This window comes from Colletes latitarsis, chromosome 13 (assembly GCF_051014445.1).
Source record: "Colletes latitarsis isolate SP2378_abdomen chromosome 13, iyColLati1, whole genome shotgun sequence".
Classification (NCBI taxonomy): Eukaryota; Metazoa; Arthropoda; class Insecta; order Hymenoptera; family Colletidae; genus Colletes; species Colletes latitarsis.
Window position 1 is genome coordinate 13,077,430 of NC_135146.1, and position 27,357 is coordinate 13,104,786.

General features: G+C 38.4%; 2 protein-coding genes across 3 annotated transcripts in view; both read left to right on the forward strand.

The window, feature by feature from the left end:
- Positions 1–12,918, forward strand: part of Nachralpha6 (nicotinic acetylcholine receptor alpha6) — a 325,848-nt gene extending 312,930 nt beyond the window's left edge. The window contains exons 15-16 of one of the 2 annotated variants that reach the window (XM_076780528.1): positions 256–765; positions 5,861–12,913. The gene's annotated coding sequence lies outside the window, so the exon portion shown is untranslated. Of the gene's footprint in view, positions 1–255 lie in introns of both variants that reach the window. The other variant, XM_076780529.1, reaches the window with a different exon arrangement.
- Positions 12,919–18,956: 6,038 nt separating this feature from the next.
- Positions 18,957–27,357, forward strand: part of LOC143349346 (uncharacterized) — a 224,511-nt gene continuing 216,110 nt past the window's right edge. Inside the window, exons 1-3 of the mRNA XM_076780525.1 lie at positions 18,957–19,022; positions 19,147–19,272; positions 21,812–21,914. Of these exons, the coding sequence (XP_076636640.1) occupies positions 19,220–19,272; positions 21,812–21,914 (156 nt within the window). The 5' untranslated portion in view covers positions 18,957–19,022; positions 19,147–19,219. The remainder of the gene's footprint in view (positions 19,023–19,146; positions 19,273–21,811; positions 21,915–27,357) is intronic.

Genomic DNA, 27,357 nt, shown 5'->3' on the forward strand with positions numbered 1-27,357 from the left:
AAAGCAAAATTAATACAGTACGAGAACGTTAATTTATTTTACATAACGAACTTGGCCCGTTCGTTGTCACGTCGATAATTTCCTGCGAGTGATGTACAATTTTCCACGGAATAGCGCGCAATACCATTGTCGACAGGCAAAATAGAATCGTCGAACATTTACAGGGAAATTTGAAAACGGTACTAAAAAGATGTTTCTAGAATATCGTTCCTATCGTTAAAAGGGTTTCCTTTTCTCTCTCTCTCTGTTGGACAGAAACAACGGACACGTGGGTTTCGAGGAGGCTGCTACGGTGCGACCAAGTAACGAACCACGAACGAGAAACGGATTCGTTGCTTTATATTTCCTTTCTTCTCGCTCTGGCCAGCTGTGTCTCTGTTGTCCTTTGGTTCTGCCGTCTCTATCTCGGGAGGGAAACCCGGAAATGGGGAAATCGGACGCGAGAGACAGAGTGGAGCGTGCTCGAGGGCCAGGACACGCCGTGGAAGAACCAACGGAGCCACGAAGAAGGAAGATAAAGACCCGAGAAGAGGAATTCGATTCGTCTCGATTAAGTTACGCTACGGGCACGTGAGCAGCGCGCGTTCCTCGGGCTAACGAACGACTAATTAGAGAGGAAGTAATGAAGTAAACGAGCATATCGCGACAGGGGAGGACAGAGAGTCGCCTCGGCATATATTGTTGACAATACACGGCCACGTTGTGCGTTTACTTTCTTCGGCTACCTTCTTTCGATCGACCGCTGTCACTTTCTCTCCCAGTTAGGTAAGATCGACCTTCTTTGAAACGCGTGTTCGGGAACAGGTGATACTCGAGACGCGTCGTTGTACAATTCCTCGAGAGCGAGAGAGCGAGAGAGTGAGTGTGTGTGTGAGAGAGAGAAAGAAAGAAAGAAAGAAAGAGCGAGAGAGAGAGCGTTGTCGCGGCCTTTCAATAATAATAGTAACAACACGAACAACTAAATGAAGAAGGACAACAACAACAATAATAGTAATAATAATAACAATAACAATAATAATAGTAACGATAATAATCGTAATAATTAATAGGTAATATAATGATAATACCGATAAGTAATAATAACGATTTAATAACACTAACGATAATACTACCGTTAACGATATGATACATACATATGTTAATAATAAATGAATAATAATATTATTGATACTCGCTTTGTGTGCGAACGTTACGATCGAATCGTTAATATATTGTCGCGCCACCAAGGGTCTCTCGTGGAAACGACACGGTCTTTAAATAACTGCCAAATACAAAACTCGAGTCAGTGGTGTCCGACCATTTTACAGGTAAACAACTTAAGGTTCGTGCACGATTCGCCGCATGAAAATTTACGCGTACACGAATTAGTGGGAACGGAGCACAATTCGACAGGAAAGATCTTCCAAGCCCGCGATGATAGGTTTCGTCGAGGTAGCATAACAGAAAGTTGTCTTTTCAATGACTGCTAAAAAATCTTCCTTTCATCAACGTGTACACACATTTCGATATACCGTGTATGAAACAGGCTTCTGTAAAGACGGGTGCTCCAAATTTTGCACGACTCTGTATGTGCTTGTACCCTGGAAAGGCAATTCTGCAAACCAACAGTCTGTCGATCGTTTGTGGAACGAATGACGAAACGGAAGCTACTAGACGACCCTCGCAACACACGACTCGGAACAATGGATCGCGCGTGCAGACATTCGACGGTCTAGTGCGTAATCACACTGAAACAGCTCGAAATGATGAAAATCAACGTCGCGGTTTTCGTGCACAGACTCTTCCGAGTCTTTTATCCTAGATTACGATCCAAACATGACAAGGACGAACCCCACTTATAGCGAAATCAACTGCATTCTCTGTTACTCTTTAATATTTAATGCTTTCCTAAACGAATTAACTTTTTTAAATTTCTCCTTGTCCTTCCATAATCTTGTTTCTATTAAACGATATCGGACGACTTTCACTAACTCTAAGAGTCCAATCGCCTGATCTCATTCCTACCATTCCTCTTCGCTCAAGTCACTACCTCAGTAATCTTATAAATCTTTCCACCGTTAAATTAATCGATGGTAGGAAAACCTCCCATGCTGAGTTTCACGATTTACTTTTTAACGATTATATTATACGTATAAGTAAACATTAAATGAAGAATTAGAAAATCTTCCATAATCGTTCACAAGTAATACTATATTCAAACGCAGCAATTAAAAAGCTAAACTCGGTGAGATATATACAGGATGTTTGGCCATTACTGAGAAAAATTTTAATGGGAGATTTTAGAATCCAAAATAAGACGAAAATCGAGAATATCAATTTCTTGATTGAGGCTTCGTTAAAAAATTTCAAATCGTTTTAAAAAAATTATTTTCAGTTGCAGAAGGCAATTACAATAATTTTTGGCGAATAGACATACCCAAGAATTCCTTCCCAGTTTCGAGAAAAAAATTCAAGGTGTTGAATTTTTCGAAAAAAAAAAAAAATTTCAAATCGTTTTAAAAAAATTATTTTCAGTTGCAGGGGACAATTATAATCAATTTTGGTCATTAGACATACCCCCGAATTCCTACGCACTTTCGAGAAAAAAATTCCTAATCGAAAATGTAATTTATGTTGCCCGAAAATTTCATGCGAATCTTTAAAATGTCATAACTTCTGAACAGATTGATGGATTTTAATGTTCAAAAAAGCAAACGACGCGTATTTTGCTAGAGAATATGTAGAAGTTGCAAAAATATTCGAAAAGTTGATCCTTGACCTCGAAAAATGAGAAAAACCATTTAAAAATAGTACAATTTTCAAACAGCCATAATTCCTATAATAGTGAATATATTTCAATGAAACTTTGTTCTGAAGTAGAGCTCATGAGTACCTACAAAAAAGTATTAGACAACTTTTCTGTGGGGCGTCAAACAAAATTATTAAAAATGAAAAACGAAATTTTAAGAAAAATCGACAGGGGGTAGGTGCCTAATTTTTCGGCGAAAAAAAAAATTTTAAATCGTTCTAGAAAAATTATTTTCGGTTGTAGGAGTCAATTACAATAATTTTTGGTGAATAGACATACCCCCGAATTCCTACCCAGTTGCGAGAAAAAAATTCGAGAAGATGTGAAATTTTTTGACAAAATTAAAAAATTTCAAATCGTTCTGAAAAAATTATTTTTAGTTGCAGGGGTGAAATACAATCATTTTTGGTCATTAGACATACCCCCGAATTCCTTCCCAGTTACGAGAAAAAAATTCGAGAAGATGTGAAATTTTTTGACAAAATTAAAAAATTTCAAATCGTTCTGGAAAAATTATTTTTAGTTGCAGGGGTGAAATACAATCATTTTTGGTCATTAGACATACCCTTGAATTCCTACCCAGTTGCGAGAAAAAAATTCCTTACCGAAAATCTAATGTCTGACCATACGTTGATACGTTTCACTGAAATTTCATGCGTATCTTTAAAAAATCATAACTTCTGAACGGATTGACGAATTTTAACGTTCAAAAAAGCAAACGACGCGTATTTTGCTAGAGAATATGTAGAAATTCCAAAAATATTCGAAAAGTTGGTCCTCAACCCTGTAAAGTGAAAAAAACTAGAACCTCTCATTAAAATTTTTTCCAGGGGTGGCCGAACACGCTGTATACAATACGTCTTACTAATTATACTTGTTTCATTCGTAAGGCGACCTTGACGAAACGTAAAATTGCGTGAAATATAAGCGTGTGAGATTTAGGCGAAAGCAAAGGGGGCGATAAACGTAAGAACACTTTCGGAACACGCGGCAGTTGCACTCCTCGTATCGTACAACGAATGTAAAGTTAACAATACATCGGGAAACACGCGCAAGAAACGGGTATCGTAGGAGCATGCGATCGCGTTCAGAATCGCGAACGTGACCGATTATTGCGACGCAAAAAAAATAGAAGAAAAAAGAAAAAATGAAGAACGCGATATATATATAAAAAAAAAGAAAAAAAAAATAAATAAAGAGCATTCGCGGCAGTAGAGTCATTGATCTCCGCATCGCACAAAACCGATATATGTAAGTCTACTTACTACGTGAAAACCTAGTCTATTTTCCCAGTGACGAAGCTGTACGGAATGAGAGAGTACTATAATTATTCAAACGACGCAGAAAACATAATAAATGAATAACTTCAAAGTGTTCTGATTAAATACTCAAATAAATATTGTATATAAAAGGAAACTGTTTGCATGTCGTGGGACTCAATACATCGTAGTGACGTGATAAGTATCACGAAAAGTGTCAGTAAATAAATATAAGATTAAACGTAAGTAAGAGTATAAAGTTATAAAAATCTGAATATAATAATTTCCGTTAAAATAATCGAGGAACTCTCAAACGTAATTGACCGAATTGAAACATTCTCGCGAACAATGGTGAAAAACGTTGGCAATCTTTTTTTCAAGTTACAATTAAATAACGAAGAAAACAAAAATCGTCGACTCCTGTTCGATTGTTTAATAAAAATATGAAGGAAAAAGAGAAAAAGTGTGGAGCTATACGCAGGAAGCGCACACGGTCGATCAAAAAGATTCCCCAAAAATTTTGTCACGAAATGTTTCCCTATAATAATCGCCGACAATCATTTTGCGTTAAATGGATGCGTTACTCGCGAATCGTATGGTGATAGATCCAGGACAGTTTTGAGAACAACGAATACGCATTGAACTCTCGGTAGATAAAAAAAGAAAATAAAAAGTACGCAAACTGGATCGAATAGGGGCGAGATCGACGATTTTAGAATCGATGCGAATTCGAGGCGCATTTAACCTGAACTTTGATCCACGACCTAAAGGAATTTTTTAATCTGTTCGAAATTTTGGTCGATCTTTAACCAGAGACCCGAATCGACGTTCGATCGAACGCGTTCGGAAGTATGACAGACCAAATAAATATTAATAACGGTGTCGAAAGGGAAGGGCGATGCAAAAAAAAGTAACAAAAAAATATAGAATTACTACGACGGTGTAAAAGACAAAAAAAAAAAGAGAAACAAAGTTTTATATATCGATGAGACGAACGGCACAGAGTGCATTTTTAATACGAATATTCACACAATATTTGTATCGTTTAAGGGATCGAATTTATTAGGATCATCTTGAAAGACAACGCGACTGCGAAATTACGGGCGTCTGTGTAGAACGTAACGAATAAGATTTAGAGATCGATGCACGATCATCGTTTCGTCGGTGAAATGTTATCGTTTTTTGCCGAAAACATCATCGTTAATACTACTATAATTACAACTACTACTATTACTACTATCTATGATACTATTACTACTACTAGTGCTACGGAACGCTATTATTATTATTTTATATTATTATTATTGTTGTTGTCATTATTTTATTATCATTCTTCCTATCATCACGGCTATTATTATTGTTATCGTTATTATTCTTAATATTATTATTATTATTACTATCATTATCATCATTACTGTTATTACTGCTGCTATTGCCATCATTATTACTATTGACACGACTACCGTCATCGTAACTGCTGCTATTATTATTGCTATTAGAGAAGAAGGTACATTATTACGCGAATACACGTTTTGGTAACGAGTTTAGTTTCGTTTCGCGTTGGTAACGATCGTAGCGTTCGATTTCTTCGTCGAGGCGCTTTGGAGCATTCGTTGGCAGATTGAAATTACACTGCAAAGCGTTTAGAAAATTGTTGAACGGATCGAAGAAATTTCATTTTTACGTTCCAGCGAATAATTTGCTCTTGCATCGAACGACACGCGTGAAGCTAACGTTAAGCTATTGAAAACGTTTCGAAATTAACGTTCTCGACATTTTCGGAAACTTTTAACGCCTATCGATTGCTTTCTAGTCGACACCGATACTACTCGAGGTTGGCCAAAGCGACCTTCATTCCTCGACTGTAACACTGTTGCAGAATAATCGACGCGCGAAATTTCTTATTCGAAGTGAGAATAAAAGAAATTCGCCACAACGACTTCGCATAAACGCGCGACTTTCTCGATATACTCTTTCCGATAGGATGGCTAGATTTTCTTGTCTGTGTTTCAAAGAAGTAGAGAACCAGGGAACGCGAATGAAACTTGATCCGTTTGATACGAGATCCTCGATCGATCGAGGACGGACAGATCGAAGCGTGTATCGTGTAAATAACTTCTGTGATAAGAATCGATTATTAAACATTGCCGAACGCGAAACCCCCTGAGATGAATGTTCCGCCGAAAGCGGCGCCATCGGGCTGATCTATCGACGCTCGCATAGTCCAGTTAACGAATAAATAGATCATTTGTTAAATACGCCAGAAATTTATTAAGACAAACTTCTCATTTTTATTCAATTTCTTTACGAAGAATTTTATTGCTGAAATCGAACATTCGTTAACTAAACTAATACTCGAATGGCGAGTTCGGTACCTATCTTTACTTGACACAACTAACGCGCATACTTAGGTGTTTAAACGGACTGCAAATACATTGAAACATATACGAACGATTACAGACTGTTTGAAACGAATCTGCACAGCGATAGTGGTTGCAACCAAAGGGAAAAGGACCAAGCATATGTCAGTTAAAATCCAGAGTCGTACTCGAGACGATCTATCAACTGCATTCCTTCTAAACCATAATCATTAGATTCGGTATTTCGAGCGCTATCGTTGTGCAGAAGCTCGTCGAGAACTGAGAAGTACGTATAAGGGATCTTTTTTTATAGACGGTTGCAACCATTTCTTTTTCCACGCAAGCAATCATCGCGATTACCGAGCCCATTTCCCATTTTTTTGTTTACTTTCCGTGCCGATGCGTGCTTCGGATCGCATGCTAATACATCGATATCGCCACGAGCAATCCACCATGAACGATTTTTTCGCCAGACTGGCTAAAACGGGAAAATGACATTTCGAAACAAAAGTCACAGAGCATTGCTGGTTCCCTTGTGCAGCGGTGCACAATTTCCCTCACTGGCAAGTGAACATTTCGATAAAATTAAACTTGATAGGATAGGAAATTTATTTAAAAATTCTCTAAAGCAAATCGCATTACTTTTCGTAGAGATTTCTAAAGGAAAAAATGAAACGTTAAACACTGTTAATCAGTACGCTCTAGTTGATCCGAAAACAATTTCCAGCCTGATGAGAAAGCAAGAACGATCGAGTCCTTTTATTCACCGATGCTCTTCGATTTCGCGAACGCGTCGTCGCTGGACCGTTGCGAATCGTATCCAACATACGAAAAGTGTTCGACGTGGTTTGGATGGTCCGATAGTCGAATCATTTGGTCGAGAAAACGCGACGCAAAACGGCAACCCGTTCGATCCGATTTAACTTTGCCATAATTCGACTATGACTAACGAATGGACTCGAACGCCCGTACCAATACGGACGGGCGTATTTCCGGTCGACTGGCCGACTGATCGAAACCAGAATTGGGCAAATTTCATTCACCGGTAACGAATACGAATTTCAGATTCGCTAAATTAACTTACGTTTCGTACCATTAACAAATTCCGAGTTTTAATATTGGTGGACGTACACAGGACGAACGAGTCTTCTACTGTAAAACTCATTTGTTATTCTCTTCTTTTTATAAAGAAACTATGCAACTTGTTGCGTCGGAATGTTTCGTATGTATTTGTTACTCTTTCGATAATATTTATAAATGTTTAGACTGAGTAATAGTAAAAATTAGAAGCAATGCAGAACCTCATACGCATTTCCAGCCGTTCTATTTGTTTGACACTAAATCTATCGACACTTGACGTATATACACCTGTCGTGTAATCGATAGGAATTGCTGAAACTTTTATGGGTGCATACAGTCGAAGAAAATGTTGAAATAAACATAGAAGGAAGCATAAATTATAGTAGGTGGGACAGTCATCGGATAGAGGATTAAATGCCCTTTAAAATGAGTGCTCGTACGAGTCGATAGCTTAATTAGTTCCGGAGATATGAGGATTTTAGTTTCGAGTCGATTGGATGAGACCGAAGCGTTTGTTTACGTCCGCGAGGTCAATGAACTTTGAAGATCGTTGACTCGTAGTAACTAGGTCACTCGGTCACTCGATCACGTGCGAGACAAAGAGGTACGACGCGACGTCAGACGGAGACAGAGATAGTAAAATTAAGAAAAATGTTTTTATCGTTGTTGCTCGTTCCTGTCGCGCGTTGATAATAACGGTGTCGCGTAACGTGCCAAAATTTAACACGTCTTCATTCGCGGCTAATTGCTGTCAATTACGGGAAGCTCTGCTTGACGAACGAAGGCGAACAGGGTAGAGGAAATGGCGAGGCTTATCGTGGAAATTGCCAATCGTCGTCTAATTTACCGGCTCGCAGCCAATTTCGAGTTGATACCGAAGATCCAGGACGCGACCACCTCTCGATACTGTGTATGTACGTGCTCGGAACGCTATCCAGTATCGGATAACCAGAACCAGATATTCTCGCTTTATTTAAACATTTTTCCATCGTTACGATACGTAGTTACGATGAACTTTTTCCCCTCCCCCTGAACATCTATGACAAGTGCCCGTATAACGTTGATTTCTTGTAACTTGTCTCGCGAGTAAATAAAGTTGACAAAGCAACGGAACGTAAAAGTGGCTATAACTTTGGCTATAAAAGCGGCAACGAGCCTTTTCTTTTTACCGTTTTTAAGCCCGGAATCGATCCTGCGAGACGTAGAAGGTCTCTAGATTTTCCGTTTATCCCTGCTCGTTGGACTATTTTTTGAACGCGTATTCGATCTCTGATGGCGCCGCTAGCGACAGGTAGAATCAGAGCGTGGTAGAAACGGTTGTTAAATTTTAAGCGATTTCGTTTCAGCCGAGAGAAAGAATTATTGTAAAGCGCATCGTATTGATATACATATTATACATACGCATACATTGAAGACACACGAATATACATATACGTATGAATATAGAGGCGAGCGCGTATGTATAGATATATACATATATGTATACACAGACACAATATATACATATATCTATATGCATTACGTATAAATATATAAATAGGCGTTTGCTTAGGTGATATGTTATATAAATATGAATTCTATAAATTATATATATAAATATATAAATATATAAATAAAAAATTAACACAATCCTCGCGTAGCACGAGGGATGTTAGGTGTGTTGGTTAAATAAAAAGAGAACCGCAGACATTCGAACACGTTTAACTAATGGATAATCAATCGCCAAGTGTTGATAAATTCTAATGCTAAGAGGATTCATTAATGAACTAAATACAAAGGAATTGAATTAGGTTACACGGGCAACCAAGTAGTCTGTCCCCATATTCGTCTCTGTTCCTATTCTCTGCAAAGTACATCACGTACGCTCGTGTACGCGGAGGTTGATTTTGTATCGTTCTTCAATCGTTTCTCGGCCGCGAACGGAACTCGCGTAATTATAAATACTGTGATCGGTGTTAACTGTGAACGTCGACTTCGTATCCTCGTGATCGACTAGCTGGAATTATTTTTTACTCGATACGTTCGATTGTTTTCTGAACGTCGGGCAACGTTAATTAAGAATAAGCCAGCGAGTCCAAACCGGGTAACCTTTGTGTACATTTATATAAACACACGATATGTATATGTATATGATATTATAAGCTTATTACGGAATACGACCGAAAATACCGAACGCGTAATTCATGCGGAATTTAACGAGATGTAAAGAATCTTCCAACGACGAAATATCTTCCGTGCGTGTCTGTCTCTGTTCCTCGCGCGTCTCCATCTTCGTTAAAAGAGAATCAGAATAGAAAGGAACGATTATTATCGTGACACAGTCGACGAGACGAGAAGATGCTCCCTTTCCTCGTTTTTACACCCGCCTCGTATCCCTTTTACCAAGGACTCTATTCTCTATTATCCCTCTCCCTCTCCGTCTCTCTGTATCTCGTGGGAACACGCCTGTGCAGAGGGAAACGCAACCATAGAAAACGAACGAGGAAACACAAGACCAAAAGAAACGCTCGTAAACCCCGTAAATCTGAGTTCACGCGATCTATCGACAAACCCAATCATCGTCACTCGAAAAGACGCACAATGACGACTAAATCGTTACGATCCGAGAGTGAGAAGCGTATTTCGATCATTATTTACCATTGTATATATCTCTGTATGTACAACACATACACACACACACTCGTTGATCACGTGCGTACGTATATACGTGTGCGTACACAGGGTGGATCACCACGTATTGCCATCTCATACATTTACGTCATTGTTCGTTGAAATCGAATGGTTTTAAAAGGAATGAATTCAGCTTTATTCGTCTATTATATTAACCTATTTATGTTAAATTGAATAGACATTACTTAATACTAGAATCATTATCTGTTGATTTAGAAAATATGAAATGGTTGTCATATCAAACCTTTCCCGTAAATGGAATCATTACAACAAAGTTGTGGTTTCCTAACAGAATTAACATTAAAATACTTACTAAGTTAACGATTTTTTAACGTAAATAAGTCAATACTTTTGTTGCAAAGAATCTGAAGGTGCATCTAGAGGTGGTCTCTCCTGTATACACACGCGTATACGTGTGTACATAAAATACATACACCTTACACGCATATACAGGCAAAGAGGCCGCAATCAGAAAGCGAAATTTAACGAAACGGTACGTCGAATGATAATTGCCAAGCCTCTCGAAGAGTATGTTGGTTCGATCATGTTCGTTGGAACGAATCTCCTAACGAGAAAACACTAAATTAACAGTCGATGGCGTTTGAAATGTCCCGCAATTTTCCCTAATTCTGTACTAATTTCCGTTTCGTCGCGGCGACCACGATCGTATCGAACTTTTTAAACAATTCTGGTATTTATCATTCGAACCACTGTTCAGCACCCTCGTGCTCTAGCCGTTGAATCGATCCATAGGCGTTTAACGTGGTTTAGAATAATTATGCCTACGAAGGGTTGCTCGTTCAGGCAGCCGTGCAGTCTGCACAAAAAAAAAAGCGAACCCAAGGGGGATAATTAATAAATAATTAAATAAGGACTAAGAAATAAAGCCGCGCGGTATGCTCAAAACGTAGAGGAAAGTTTTATCTCTGTACATGCGCTTAAGAGAATCCTTACCTAGAAATATTACAATTATTACGATGTTATTAAAGAGACGCGAATAAGAAATTCGGTGTGGTGCGAACGGACACGATTTGTCATGGGTCTTTTTAGAATTAAGTTTAATAAATGAATACGCGAGCCAACGGGCGACACTCGATCCCGTTCGCGCGGCACAAGGATAATTTCGATTAATTAACGCGGTGAATCGCACGCCAGTGTAAAGATAAAAAAAGAAACGAATAATAAAAAAAGAGTGGCTTGAAAATTGATTTTAAAAAGGCTGACGATGTACCGGGGATGCGTCGAAAATCGCGAAGCAAACGAAACGATGGCGATTCCTCGTGCAAAATTAATTAAACTATGTCGCGATTAATTTTTTCTCATACGAAGCTTTTGTACGTTACTTGTTGATACATCTGTTTGCGTCGATCTTGCCATCTTTTAACTATAATACTGTCTGAAATTCTGACAAGATAGAAATCGTAAAAGCGTGGCAACCATAAATTATGACAATCCGAAAGACTACTGGTAGCTCTAAACACGTAACAGCCACTGCTAATATTTACAATAGAAAACAAGTATGGGAAAATATTATTGTATATATTCCCAGCTCGATTTTGCATAAGGGATCACCTTCTTCTCGATTGCGTAACGATTTTTGATTTTCTATTGGTTCTATTTAAAAATTTTCAGGAGAACCTCGCTACAAGTTTGGAACATTGTGACACGTTTATGAATAATTATTAAAAAGCATATGAAACATAATGTAACGAAACTGGTCAAGAATTTATTTATTACCGTCCCTTGAAAGACTATAATTACTTGTATAATTTATGCTGTTTTCTACGTTTATTTTCACATTTACCCCAAGCTAGTTGCAGCACTTCCTATTGATCATACAACTGGTGTGCCATGAAACTGGATCATAAATTGTTTGTTTAATTGAAAATTAAAACCAATACGAGTGGGAGTGGCAGTGTTTACACGACGCAATCACGATAACGCAGCGAATAATGTATATCCTCGATCCTATGGTTGACTAGAAATGCGAAGAGAGTTGGGGGAATGATTTTTGCAATTAACGACGACTGCAAGCTCTGTTATATAGATCCACAACGCTAATCGACTATCTGGAAGCACGATTCCGGAAACCTGCCACGGATCATTGAACGTAAACCGCATCATTTCGATGGTTTCACTGTTAGAGTTCTGCAATAAGCGAGCGTAATCTTATAATAGATCGTCGTTCGACTGCATTACAAGGACGATCTTATTTATACTTTGTATGTAGGACGCCCCGTGGAAGACGTGCGATTAAATTGCAGCCAGTTATTGGATTATTTTATGCATAATCGAGACCGTGCATTGCCTTTGACCATTTACTTTCAAGAGCTAATTGTAATATATCGATCGTCGGAATAAATAAAGAGCGTAAAGGTAAATTAAATAATTTAATCCGCGATCTATCGCGCGTTTTTCATTCTTGTGCTCGTCGACGGGAGGGGGGTGTGTATGTACGGTGTCTCGCATTCCTTTGGATCGTGTAGCGTATAGCGTTTTTCTACGATTTATTTCACCGTGTTGCATCGCAGACTCCTTTGTATATCGAGCTGATTTTTCTATACATACGAAACACACAGTTATGCGCCACAATTGTATTACATGCGAAGAATTAAACGATATCTTATCGAAATTGATTTACTTCATCATTTCCTACATTGCCATCTCCCTACTTCAGTATTCCCAACCTTTACTGTACATACATCATGAATTTAAAAGTGCTTCCAAGATGTTTAGACCTCTTAGTGGTTCGAATTAAAACTAAATAATAAATCAGCGGAGATCTATTTGCAGAAATAATTGCAATAATGAATCCTCTTGTGTTCACTTTTACATCTGTTGATAACGTTGCGAGTGACACGGAAATGGTAATACTTGTATACCTCGTCAGTGGTTATAGAACCCCATTACCATGTCGGTATCACTCGCAACCTTACCAACGGACTATAAAAAACGATCATAGCGCTTCCAAAGGTAGGAAATGCAACTAGAAGAATTCTTACCATCTTCCACAAACTGAAGCTGCATGCTGAAGCTGTACTCAGATACCGGAGGAGTTCAGATGATGCAGGTAAATCACTTGCTTCGTAATTGTTGGATACTACCCTGAAATGTAAATGCGACAAAATTATTGCAACACTGAAAACTATCGCGATAAAATTCATGATATTATATTTACGCGACCAATTTTTATATTTCGCAACGCTACTGCAAACCGCAATTATTATTTACACGCAACTCTACCCTGGAAAAGCAAACGCGAAAAATTCTCATTGCTCGCAACACTAAATGGAACTTTACAATTAACGTAGACTATTTGCAACTGTAACTAGGCAAAGAAACGCGAATAATTCATACTACGCAACGCTGATAACAAACCGCTAGAAAAATTCTTATTCGCAACACTACTCTGAAAGAAAACGCGAAAAATATTCATCGTTCGCAACTCTAACTGTTATTGTAATATATTGATCTTAGTAGCAAACGCGATAATATTCACTTAACGCGACACTAATAAAATCGCGTATTAAATAATGCGTATCGCTAATATTACTAATGCGTACAGCCGTTCCAGGCTGCATCGTGATGCTGGAGAAGGTGCCATCTGAAAAACTACAAGTACTACAACTACAGGCAACTATAGTGACGTAATAGGAACATGGAATGACTCTCCATCCTCATCCTAAGATGAAGATGAAGAACCATTTGTTGCAGCCCACTCTTGCGACAGTTTGTCAGGGCCTCTTCGACTCCTGAGAGTCTCTTCTTTTCTTCGGCGGTCCTGCCAAAGCCTGAAACTTAATACTAGGCTCGAGCACTCCGTGCGATACGCGAACCTCTAACAATTCAACGAATTGTTATCGGAACACGTGTGGAGAAACTCGAGCGGGACGAGCGTTTCGGGGATCCTACCGCGAACGAACGCGACCGCGAAGAGCGACTGTGAAGCCGCGCGATTCCAAGAATCGAAAGTAAAACCAGAACAAACGGTACGATCCGTTTCGATCGGCTAACGTTTCGATTCTCCAAATCGAACTACAGGTACAGGACCTGTGACAGTCCTGCCCTGACCCTACCTACTTATATCTAACACACACACCAGAAAGTAAGTTACCTACCTACCTAACCCTATATTTAAAAAATTGCAAAACTCATTCTCGCAAACATACGCTCCACGGTTCTCACACAGATGCCCGGGTGCAAAAGCCTACACTAGAGAGGACGCCCCGGGGTTCCTCCGACACCCGAACATTGCAAACATTCACACTCTAATGTTTTACGTACCAATTCCTGAAATCAACTGAAAAAGACTAGTGACCATTGCGTATTTCATCTAACTTTCAAATAATAGAAGCTTTGATAAAATGATATACTCAATTCTGCTGTTTAAAATCAAGAAATTAATTGTATTTACGTTTCATTAAATATTTTATGTTATTGTCTTTGAACATGCAAAATGTATGAGCAAGATGAAATAGAATTTTATTTTTAAATTATATTAAAGTTTTAAAACGACGCAATTCCACAGCCTAACCACACACACACATGTGAAATTACGTCGCGCACGATACACTAGTGCAATGTCAGTCGCAAATAGATATTATTAGGAATTTTTAGCAACTAAGTCATCGTGCTAGTTGCCTTCGCTCACGCAAGTAGCACCTGGGCACTTGGGTGAGTTTAGGCAATCAACACGGCATAATAACCTGAAAATCCTCAACTAGAAAAAATGATTATGACAAATGCTAGCGTATAATGAAATAGTATTTATATATTCTATCTTATTTTATTTCTTTTACTGGACTTTATGTTTCTGATAATTATAGAGCAAAATTTTAATATGCAATGATCATGAGAAATATTATTAGCAAAGGAAATTATTGTGATTAAAATTGAATTTTCTAAAATGAAAGGCTTTACAATAAAACAATTTACTTTGAAAATGTAAGGAAAGTTATTGAAACAAACTGATGAAAATATTTAACCCTTGAGCAATTCTATTGTCAAAGCGTATTTTTTAAAGATGAAAGTAATACATAATGCATGTTACTTTGACTCAAGAATTTACCCACCGCGAAATGTCTTTTTGTGCATGAATTGAAACGTTAAATTTTTGAATAAGGAAAGACTTTGATGCCTTTGATATTAAGTTACCAAATTATATTTTCATATGAAGCACGAGCAATATAAAAAACAATCAGTATTACAAGTCAAAGAATTTATTTTCATTTTCTGGCAAATTTCACGTTATATTAAAAATCGCGTAGCACAAAAAGACCCTAGCCTAATCTACAAAATAAAACAGTATAAATATGTTCCTTTTCACGGGTATAACAAATACCCGTGGTCACTATTCGTCAAAAATGCTACGTATACAACCGGATACCCGTGTTGTTTCGGACCTTTCGCCCTACAACATGATTGGGCACCAGAGGGACAAAATCGCATGCGACTCACCAATCGTTGACTACGACGACGGCGATGATGATGATGCTACTGCCCATTGAAATACATCAGCCCAAGTTATCTGCAAGGTCCTGTTGTTGGTCTCCAGGATGTAAGGATGAAATCCATAGTCTGTAAAGCACAAGAAAACAATCACAATCTATTCTACAAATTATATACATTTAATATTACATTTGAAATTTGAAAATATTATTTGTTTCTGAAGGTGCATTGAATAAAATAGGATGATACTTACATTTTTTATTCGTAGACTTTCGCTCATTCTACATATATTTCCTTTTGGTGGTGCACTGATTCTAACACCGGTGTCGAGAAATTTTAATTTTTGAAGGAAAAATGGAAAAGACATATTGAAAAAATGATAAACTAACGCGATCGAAAATCAAAATCGGCGAACAAGAGGCTCTACTATCGCGATTTCAAAAGCAAAGAGCCACGACGCTCTGGACAAAAGTATAAAAATGCGCAATATACACTGACTCGACCTTCCCGTGTGCCTAAACTACTAATCTACGCAACAAACACTGACTCTAACGACCGCATTGCGCGCGGTCACTAAAATTTCTGGAAAAAATTCTGAAATAAGAAATAAGAAATAATTAAGTAATCACTCAGGCATGTCCACTTATAGATTTAGTATTAAACTTGACCGATAAATACATAAAAATATGTAAATATATATAGGTAGACACTCACTTGTAATAATAAAGTTGAATTTATCACTATTCTTTATTCAATCCCCTCCATTTGCAATTTTCAATGGCAGCCATTATATGCCGGTAGCGTCCCTTTTTGTCGAATTCCAGCAAAGTCTATAAAACAAAAATTATGATCCTATGTGTTAAAATAAATGTACCAAACCTTAATTAAACATCGACTCAACCCGGAAAATGGACCAGGAATTGTTAATTACGTTTACAGACATCGTAATTGACGATAATTATCTATGGGAAGGTTACGTACGAAACACGTCAAACATTTTCCGCGATTCCAATCGACTTGAACGTCACAAACGTGTTAATATTAAATACAAGCACTAACAGACAAGAAAGGAAAGTACTATGGGCGATTTCGAACACTAAAGTGACAATAATTAAAAATTACGTATTTCAGTAGAAGCGAAGCCTGTCACTGCGTCTCATCACACGAGTTTCCAAAGGACGAATGGCGGACAGGCACGGTCGCGTGCCTCGCGGGGGGCAAGAGTGGGGAGTTAAGCGCGGTTGTCACGTACTCCAACGTCTCGACTGTCGATGTGAATTTCAGAAGAAAAGATTAAACGTTATATCTCGAATAACTGAAAATAAATAAAGTTAATAAATAAAATAAATACTAAAAGTCTTTATCTCCTTGTGACGTCGGAATGAGTAACAGCCAATCACAGGCGCTGCTTGAACATCGAATATCGATCTGTCAATCGATACATAAGTAACTAGATCGATTGGAATACATTAATTATCACTATTTTAATCAATGCTTTCTATACAAATTTTGCAAATGCAACAACAGTAGACAAATAATACATATAGAATATAGAAAGACATTTATTTTTCACGATGCTTTCCCTTTGCGTCATAGGATTCTGTCTTTCACTAAATACTGCTCAAGTTTATTGCTTGTCTGGATCTAGTTCTTTTATATTTTCCAGTATTTTGTAAAAGTAATTTTATTATTACCGTTGCTAGCATTCGTAAGCCAGTCAGTCATCTGATACGCTTGTTTTTTTTTCAACGCTCGGTTAGATTCTGTTTATCTTCGCGGACACTGGCCGCGCTCGACTTCACCTTGCAGCTGTGCTCTCAAATTCCTTGGCCGTGCGACACGAAAAAAAAGTTACTACACATCTCCACTATGCATTGTCTGTGCCCTTAATCCGTGTGTTACTAAAAAATGTTCGTCAGGGACATCTATTTCACACTTCGTTTATGTCTGTACTACCAACTTCGTACCATAAATCAAGCGCAATGTTATCGACACAGGATCAAGATAGATTTTTATGTAAATCTAGTGAAAAATGAAATAAATTATTTTCCAAAATATACTATACACAAAAGGAACATTTATATGAGAAACTGATTGTAATGTAGATTAAAAGTTAATATTTACACGTTAAATGTTTCTGTAGTTACAATTAATATATCTCAATCGATCTAGTTACCTACGAGTCGTTTAACAGATCGATATTACATTTTGAAACAGCGCCTGTGATTGGCTGTTACTCATTCTGACGTCACAAGGATATAAAGACAATAAATCATTAATTAATTGTCAGTCCGATATCTTTTTGTGTTTATTTTATTTATTTCCTTTATTTTCAGTTATTCTAGATATAACGTTTAACCTTTTATTAGTATAAATACAGATCGAGTCGAGACGTTGGACTACGTGACCACCGCGCTCATCTCCCCACTCCTGCCCCCCCGCGAGAGACGCGAACGAGCCTGTCCGCCATTAGTCCTCTGGAAACTCGTGTGATGAGACGCAGTGACAGGCTCCGCTTCTACTGAGATACGTAATTATTAATTATTGTCATTTTAGTGTTCGAAATCACTCGTAGTACTTTCCTTTCTCGTCTGTTAGTGCTTGTACGTAATATTAACACGTTTGTGACGTTCAAGTCGATTGAAATCGCGGAAAATGTTTGACGTGTTTCGTGCGTGACCTTCCCATACATAATTATCGTCAATTACGATGTCAGTAAACGTAATTAACAATTCCTGGTCCATATTTCGGGTTGAGACGATGTTTAATTAAGATATAGATACATTTATTTCAATGCATTGAATCGTAATATGTGTTTTACTGCTGTTACAGATTTCGACTGTCGAGTTCGACTGGAAGGGACGCTACCGGCATAAAATGGCCGTCATTATGCACGGGGACCACTAATGGAAGGAACGCGAAATTGAATATCGGGGAAGTCAACTTCTTTACAACAAGTGAGTTTGTACCTGTATATTTTTACATATTTTTACGTTTTTATCGGTCAAATTTAATACCAAATCTATAAATAGACATGCCTGAGTGATTACTTAATTATTTTTTATTTCTTATTTCAGAATTTTTTCCAGAAATTTTAGTGACCGCGCGCAATGCGGTCGTAGAGTCAGTGTTTGTTGCGTAGATTAGTAGTTTAGGCACACGGGAAGGTCGAGTCAGTGTATATTGCGCATTTTTATACTTTTGTCCAGAGCATCGTGGCTCTTTGCTTTCAATATCGCGACATTAGAGTCTCTTGTTCGCCGACTTTGATTTTCGGTCGCGTTAGTTTATCATTTTTTCAATATGTCTTTTCCATTTTTTCTTCAAAAATTAAAATTTCTCGACACCGGTGTTAGAATCAGTGCACCACCAAAGGGAAATATATGTAGAATGAGCGAAAGTCTACGAATAAAAAATGTAAGTATCATCCTATTTTATTCAATGCACCTTTAGAAACAAATAATATTTTCAAATTTCAAATGTAATATTAAATGTATACAATTTGTAGAATAGATTGTGATTGTTTTCTTGTGCTTTACAGACTATGGATTTCATCCTTACATCCTGGAGACCAACAACAGGACCTTGCAGATAACTTGGGCTGATGTATTTCAATGGGCAGTAGCATCATCATCATCATCATCGCCGTCGTCGTAGTCAACGATTGGTGAGTCGCATGCGATTTTGTCCCTCTGGTGCCCAATCATGTTGTAGGGCGAAAGGTCCGAAACAACACGGGTATCCGGTTGTATACGTAGTATTTTTGACGAATAGTGACCACGGGTATTTTTTATACCCGTGAAAAGGAACATATTTATACTGTTTTATTTTGTAGTTCAGGCTAGGGTCTTTTTGTGCTACGCGATTTTTAATATAACGTGAAATTTGCCAGAAAATGAAAATAAATTCTTTGACTTGTAATATTGATTGTTTTTTATATTGCTCGTGCTTCATATGAAAATATAATTTGATGACTTAATATCGAATGCATCAAAGTCTTTTCTTATTCAAAAATTTAACGTTTCAATTCATGCACAAAAAGACATTTCGCGGTGGGTAAATTCTTGAGTCAAAGTAACATGCATTATGTATTATTTTCATCCTTAAAAAATACGCTTTGACAACAGAATTGCTCAAGGGTTAAACATTTTCATCAGTTTGTTTCAATAACTTTCCTTACATTTTCAAAGCAAATTGTTTTATTGTAAAGCCTTTCATCTTAGAAAATTCAATTTTAATCTGAATAGTTTCCTTCACTAATAATATTTTTCACTATGATTGTATATTAAAATTTTGCTCTATAATTATCAGAAACATAAAGTCCAGTAAAAGATTTTCATCAGTTTGTTTCAATAATTTTTCCTTACATTTTCAAAGTAAATTGTTTTATTGTAAAGCCTTTCATCTTAGAAAATTCAATTTTAATCACAATAATTTCCTTCACTAATAATATTTTTCACTATGATTGTATATTAAAATTTTGCTCTATAATTATCAGAAACATAAAGTCCAGTAAAAGAAATAAAATAAGATAGAATATATAAATACTATTTCATTATACGCTAGCATTTGTCATAATCATTTTTTCTAGTTGAGGATTTTCAGGTTATTATGCCGTGTTGATTGCCTAAACTCACCCAAGTGCCCAGGTGCTACTTGCGTGAGCGAAGGCAACTAGCACGATGACTTAGTTGCTAAAGATTCCTAATAATATCTATTTGCGACTGACATTGCACTAGTGTATCGTGCGCGACGTAATTTCACATGTGTGTGTGTGGTTAGGCTGTGGAATTGCGTCGTTTTAAAACTTTAATATAATTTACAAATAAAATTCTATTTCATATTGCTCATACATTTTGCATGTTCAAAGACAATAACATAAAATATTTAATGAAACGTAGATACAATTAATTTCTTGATTTTAAACAGCAGAATTGAGTAAATCATTTTATCAAAGCTTCTATTATTTGAAAGTTAGTTGAAATACGCAATGGTCACTAGTCTTTATCGGTTGATTTCAGGAATTGGTACGTAAAACATTAGAGTGTGAATGTTTGCAATGTTCGGGTGTCGGAGGAACCCCGGGGCGTCCTCTCTAGTGTAGGCTTTTGCACCCGGGCATCTGTGTGAGAACCGTGGAGCGTATGTTTGCGAGAATGAGTTTTGCAATTTTTTAAATATAGGGTTAGGTAGGTAGGTAACTTGCTTTCTGGTGTGTGTGTTAGATATAAGTAGGTAGGGTCAGGGCAGGACTGCCACAGGTCCTGTACCTGTAGTTCGATTTGGAGAATCGAAACGTTAGCCGATCGAAACGGATCGTACCGTTTGTTCTGGTTTTACTTTCGATTCTTGGAATCGCGCGGCTTCACAGTCGCTCTTCGCGGTCGCGTTCGTTCGCGGTAGGATCCCCGAAACGCTCGTCCCGCTCGAGTTTCTCCACACGTGTTCCGATAACAATTCGTTGAATTGTTAGAGGTTCGCGTATCGCACGGAGTGCTCGAGCCTAGTATTAAGTTTCAGGCTTTGGCAGGACCGCCGAAGAAAAGAAGAGACTCTCAGGAGTCGAAGAGGCCCTGACAAACTGTCGCAAGAGTGGGCTGCAACAAATGGTTCTTCATCTTCATCTGAGGATGAGGATGGAGAGTCATTCCATGTTCCTATTACGTCACTATAGTTGCCTGTAGTTGTAGTACTTGTAGTTTTTCAGGTGGCACCTTCTTCAGCATCATGATGCAGCCTGAAACGGCTGTACGCATTAGTAATATTAGCGTTGCGCATTATTTAATACGCGATTTTATTAGTGTCGCGTTAAGTGAATATTATCGCTTTTGCTACTAAGATCAATATATTACAATAACAGTTCGAGTTGCGAACGATGAATATTTTTCGCGTTTTCTTTCAGAGTAGTGTTGCGAATAAGAATTTTTCTAGCGGTTTGTTATCAGCGTTGCGTAGTATGAATTATTCGCGTTTCTTTGCCTAGTTACAGTTGCAAATAATCTACGTTAATTGTAAAGTTCCATTTAGTGTTGCGAACAATGAGAATTTTTCGCGTTTGCTTTTTCAGGGTAGAGTTGCGTGTAAATAATAATTGCGGTTTGCAGTAGTGTTGCGAAATATAAAAATTGGTCGCGTAAATATAATATCATGAATTTTATCGCGATTGTTTTCAGTGTTGCAATAATTTTTTCGCATTTATATTTCAGGGTAGTATCCAACAATTACGAAGCAAGTGATTTACCTGCATCATCTGAACTCCTCCGGTATCTGAGTACAACTTCAGCATGCAGCTTCAGTTTGTCGAAGATGGTAAGAATTCTTCTAATTGCATTTGCTACCTTTGGAAGCGCTATGATCGTTTTCCATAGTCCGTTGGTAAGGTTGCGAGTGATACCGACATTGGTAATGGGGCTCTAGAACCCCATGGACCTAAAAAATGCGCTAGATGTCGCGTCTAGGCACTTATCTCACCGACGAGGTATACGAGTAGGCATTAGAATTTTTTTTCTCGAACATGAGTAGGATTTCAAGGGTATGTCTATTGACCAAAAATTATTGTAATAGACCCCCACAGCCAAAAATAATTTTTCTAAAACGATTTGAAATTTTTTAATTTTTCCTACTACTTGGCACCTACTCGAATTTTTTTCTCGAGAATGGTTAGGATTTCAAGGGTATGTCTATTGACTAAAAATTATTGTAATTGACCCTCGTAACAGAAAATAATTTTTTTAAAACGGTTTGAAAATCACATCTTAAATTTTCAGCTCGGTATAGTAGTCAGATTGGGCCACGAAAGTGCATAAGGTGAAAAGAGTAATCGTATATCTCGTCTGTGATGCAACATCTATTTTGCACCTCGTCTGTAAGCACAGGTCTACTCAGTTTGTTCTACTGTAGGTAACGTTTATTCCATAAAACATGGTACATTTCATCTGCTGCTAAAATCTTATACCAATGTTCGATAAAGGAGATATTTCTTGAATTAACTCTTTAGTAATTTACAGTTTGTTTAAATAATCCATCAAGCTTTCAATGCAATTTAATTATTCTACCTATAACAAGGTTTCTCGAACAGAATAATTGAAATTCTGTAATAATACATTTTTCAATATTCTACTACTGATATAACTGTATTTTTAATAACTTTGTTTATTCAAACATACATCCACGGTGCAGTTATAAATATAAATAATTGTATGGTCTTTTAGATGTATCGTAAACTAAGTTGGAACAAAATTAAAATAATTATTAGACATATTTGTAGAATTTATAAGGTATGCATAACATCTTGGAATGAAATTAAAGTCTCGTTCGCGTAGTTGAACAGTCTGGCAGTTGAATCGCTCGCTGGCGGTCTTTGAAACGTTTATTTGCGAGAAAGAATGTATCGGTGTCGCATGATTAAACGCTTTGTTACGAGAACACGATCGATCGGGAACCTCCAGTCAAATTATATACCGTTCGAAATATTGGACAGTGGAAGCGTCTATTTGGGTCACTCGATTCGCGACCCAATCGCTTGAAAAGTTTCGCCGACGATTGACACATTTCGGAGGCACCGTGCGATCTCTGTTTGCGCCTCTCACACACGGGAAAACACTATACACGAGGAATGGTATTTTTTACGCGGGACTGGGAATCGCGATAAAACGAAGGCGGTCGATGGGGAGTCTCCTTTGAACGTACAGCCGGGGTAAAGCTTCCAGTTGTCTCGCTGTTCATACATTTTCGAGATTGAATTTTTCTGTGGACGTTCCCCGATCTCAAAATAAAAACAATTTCCCGTTCGATCGGATGCTACTTATAGTTAAAACCATTTCCTGGGAACAGCTGCGTTGCTGCCGGTGTTCTCGAATGAAAAGAAGGTTGGAGGTTTTTGTTTCATTATACAGATGGAAGGTTGATGGAATCGTTTTCTAACTTGCACTGAATTTCTCTTTTTAAAACATTGATTATCCAATTCAAGGAGGAATTATTTTATCCGAAATACACAAAAATTAAAACTAGAACATTTTCTCAATTTTATTTCGAAAACATTTTAAATTACGAATATTAGTTTCTAGGTACTCGGTTATATTTCAGCGTTCATATTTATTCAACTAGATTTCAGTGTCCATATAGAGTAAGGTGGTAAATTACTCGTTACTCGACTAAATTATTGGACGTATTCGAATCAGCTTTCCAAATGTCGTGACGAGTTGATAAATTAAAGTCCCCCGATATATCTCCGTAATAATTCACCCTCTTAGCAGAAGTTCATAACAGGAAACGTCTTCCCTGATGGTACAGCTCAACGTTACAAGTACCGACTTCCAGCACAACACGTCGTACACTCATGCTTCCGACAAACTCGGCGCCAAAACTCGCTCTGCCAGTATTCTGCGCGCAACTCGTAATATTACTCTAGGTCAGGGGTGGGAAACCTTTTAGCATCGGGGGGTGGCGCGTCATTTCACGGATTCCCCATAAAGTTCTCGCTCCAATGACGGTTAATTTAACCAAAATTACGGAGGGACGCTTAGCTAAATAGGAATTAATATCTTTTGAAAAATGGCAAGGCACGTTAGAAGATGACGGAAGATTTATTTACGGTACTCGTACAAATTCAAGTGGACCGAGGTCCGAGGTACGCGCGATCGAACGTAAGAATTAATAGGAAAGGTTGTTTGTACGATCCAACACGATTTTCCTTTTTATTTCGAGGTGCTCCATTTTTCCTCCGGGTACCATGTTTTTAACTTAGCTTTCCATCTAGCTACACATCCAATACTAAGTACTTGACCATGTTTACTCGAGGTGCAGATAGGTATGTTGCATTACAGAACTGGGGCGGTCATACTTCCTGTTTTGTTCAACATGGGACAAGGGTTAAAGTAAATAAAAAGCTTTTCATCAAGCATTTCGTATACGTATAGAAATGATTGGTTGAAAATTCAGACTAATCTAATCTTCCTCGAGATACTTGTCAGCTATGCAGGATCGTTTGTTATTGCGTGTTCGCCGGTTTGGTGTAAGTGAACCGCGGTGAATGTGTTCCAACGGTGAACGGTTCATTAATTTCGCTGATTGCAAGAAGCACGGTGGGAAAAGACAGTTGATATTTCTCGAGGCATCGCGGACGGTGGTCCAGGCCGTTGCAGGTCCAACTGTTAGCGCAGGATGGGAACCGTGGAAGAAAAGCATTCGTTAAGAGAGTTCGCGTTTCTTTCTTACGGCTGTTCGGAACGAGTTGGCTGGGAAGACGAAAGGAGAGGAAGAATAAGAGGCTGAGCGCAAGTAGGGCGAGTAGAGAAACGTGTCCCTGTGCGTGGGATACTTATTTAGCAGAAACTCCTCTCCTTTCGTTCTCCTCTGGCTCCGCTGTCCCTCTTTGTCTCGATGGCTCCGTATATATCCCGGAATACTAATGACGTAGCAAGAAAATCCTGACGGTGGTAACCTTCGCGGCGGCGGCAGCTTACCTGGGAAAGTTTTCCCTTCACGTGCCAGCTCCCGGGCCTCGTAGCCGCTGCGAAGGCGCCTCCGTAAACGGCGTAACGTCCGCTGTGTTTCATAAATTAGAAGGAACATTTCTCCAGGGAGGACAAACCCTCCGAAACTCGGCGCGGGAGCAGAAGACGTACTCGCCTTACTGCGGACCGGTTATGGCCGTAGGGGGAATACGATTGTTTCGCGACGGCGTACATAAAAGCGGCTGCGAACGAACCGCGTGCACGCGGCCCCTAACGATACGTCGAATCGCGCAAACCTGACCCAAAACGACCTCCACCCTTCCTACGATAAGCGGTTCGAACCGCGAATTAATTAACCGCCGGACGTCTTTCGAGGAACACCGAAGATCCAGTTGAGAAATTCAACTCGATTCGTGGAATGTGCCCACCGTTACGCGAAACTACCCTCCAGAGCTCGGAACGCCAACGAAATGTTAGGCGAACGAGACACCAAATGGTACAGGATCCGCGAAAATGTTTGCGTCCAGCTTAATGGAGCAGTCTCGTTTACGACCGTCCTCTCTAGCTCATTTTTTAAACGAAAGGTTACTCGATTATCGACTAATTGAGAGACTAAACGCTACTTTAAAACCTATCCAAAGAGACGCAATTGTTTTTCGAATGGAAACGCGATATTGTATGTTTTACATTTCACACTGGATCTACGAGATTATTTTCAATGGATATTACATATCGGTAAATCGACGCATAAATATTTTTTTCCATAATAGAGTATCGTATTTTCGCAGGCTCGAAACGATGATTTTATGTAGGTACGTACGCGTATCGAGGCTTTCTACCTAAATAATGTATATTTTATTGCAACATACATCGCGGTAAGAGGAGCGAGTACGACCAAACTTATTAACATGAAACTCGCATAGAACAGAAATTGCGTCATAAACCCTATCATAAACATTAAAATTAGAGTACGTTCGTGAACATAAGTCATCAGAATGAAATTCACAACGCCGCCGCCGATCGTTAAATAAATGTTCCGAGTTCTGCAGAGACGAAAAGTAATAATGTCCGTGGGATACCGTTGCGGGATCAAATTTTACGTAATAAATATTGCATCGGTGAAACACGCTATCGGGATATCCGCTTTAAAGGGTACACGCATGCATTTGTTTTGCGCTTCCGTTTTAATGGGGCATACCATTTAAACGATTTAGAATTCCCTGGTTATGCGTCGAATAAAAGTGAATAACAATATTTTTTATTGGACACATTAAAACAACAAATATTCAACGTCGAGGAATAAATTGTTGAGTCGCGATAAAAGTATATAACCGGTTGCACGTTACACTCGTCGAATAAAAATGAACATAACGCTTATCTCTTCGATCGAGAGCCATCTATTATCGGAATAGAATTTTGTCTATCTCTAGTTACAGAGTACACGGTTCGAGTCTTACATAGCATAACCGCACTCTCGTTCGCTGCTTCGTATTATGCCCAGCCTGGAGAGGGAGCTAGCAAGATTATAATGATTGCTTCTCTATTTCGAGACCCAAGAGGTAATATGCCCTGGTAGATTACAATTGTGGAAGCAAAGCTCTTGGTGTGGCTTGCAGGAATTATCAAAGTAAAATTTCCCCTCGCGAGTTATAATGTTTTCCTTAGGATCAGAATGAAAATTAAGTCGTCTCTGCTCGATTTGAGAAACGAGTTCGGTAAAAGAAAGTCAGAAAGCAGATAGAGTTCGACATTCAATTTCTGTCCCAGGGACGATTTGTCCGTCACGAGTAAAGGGTGGAACGACGACTTGTTCGCTCGGATTCCATATCGTGGCCAACGACTCGTATCTGTTAGGTAAGTTTCGGTTGCCGCGAAAACCAAGTACGAAGTATAAGCGGGCTTTAAAAGCGGGGGGATCGAACTCGAGTTGCGATGGGAGCCTCTCTCGCCTAGCTTCGGGAAATCTGATACGATTCTCGCGGTATCGCAAAAACTTCTCTCCAGCCAAAGTTTTCTACTTGCCCTACCGGGCGAAATACTTTCTATCATCCGAACAAACGTTTCAGGGCTGCAATCCTCCCAGGGAGCCCGTAGATAACGTACCGCTAAGCTATTATCTACATTGCTTATTTTCTCGAGCTCCCTCTAAATTTACTGCCAACCAAACCCGCTATTCAATCGTTGATAGTGTAATTGTTTCTCCATTTCACCTTTCCGACGAGCATTTTCTTCTTTCTCCTTTTTCCTGGTTTCGCAAAAACGGCCGATTGCTGCTGATTAAAGTACCCGCTGCGAAA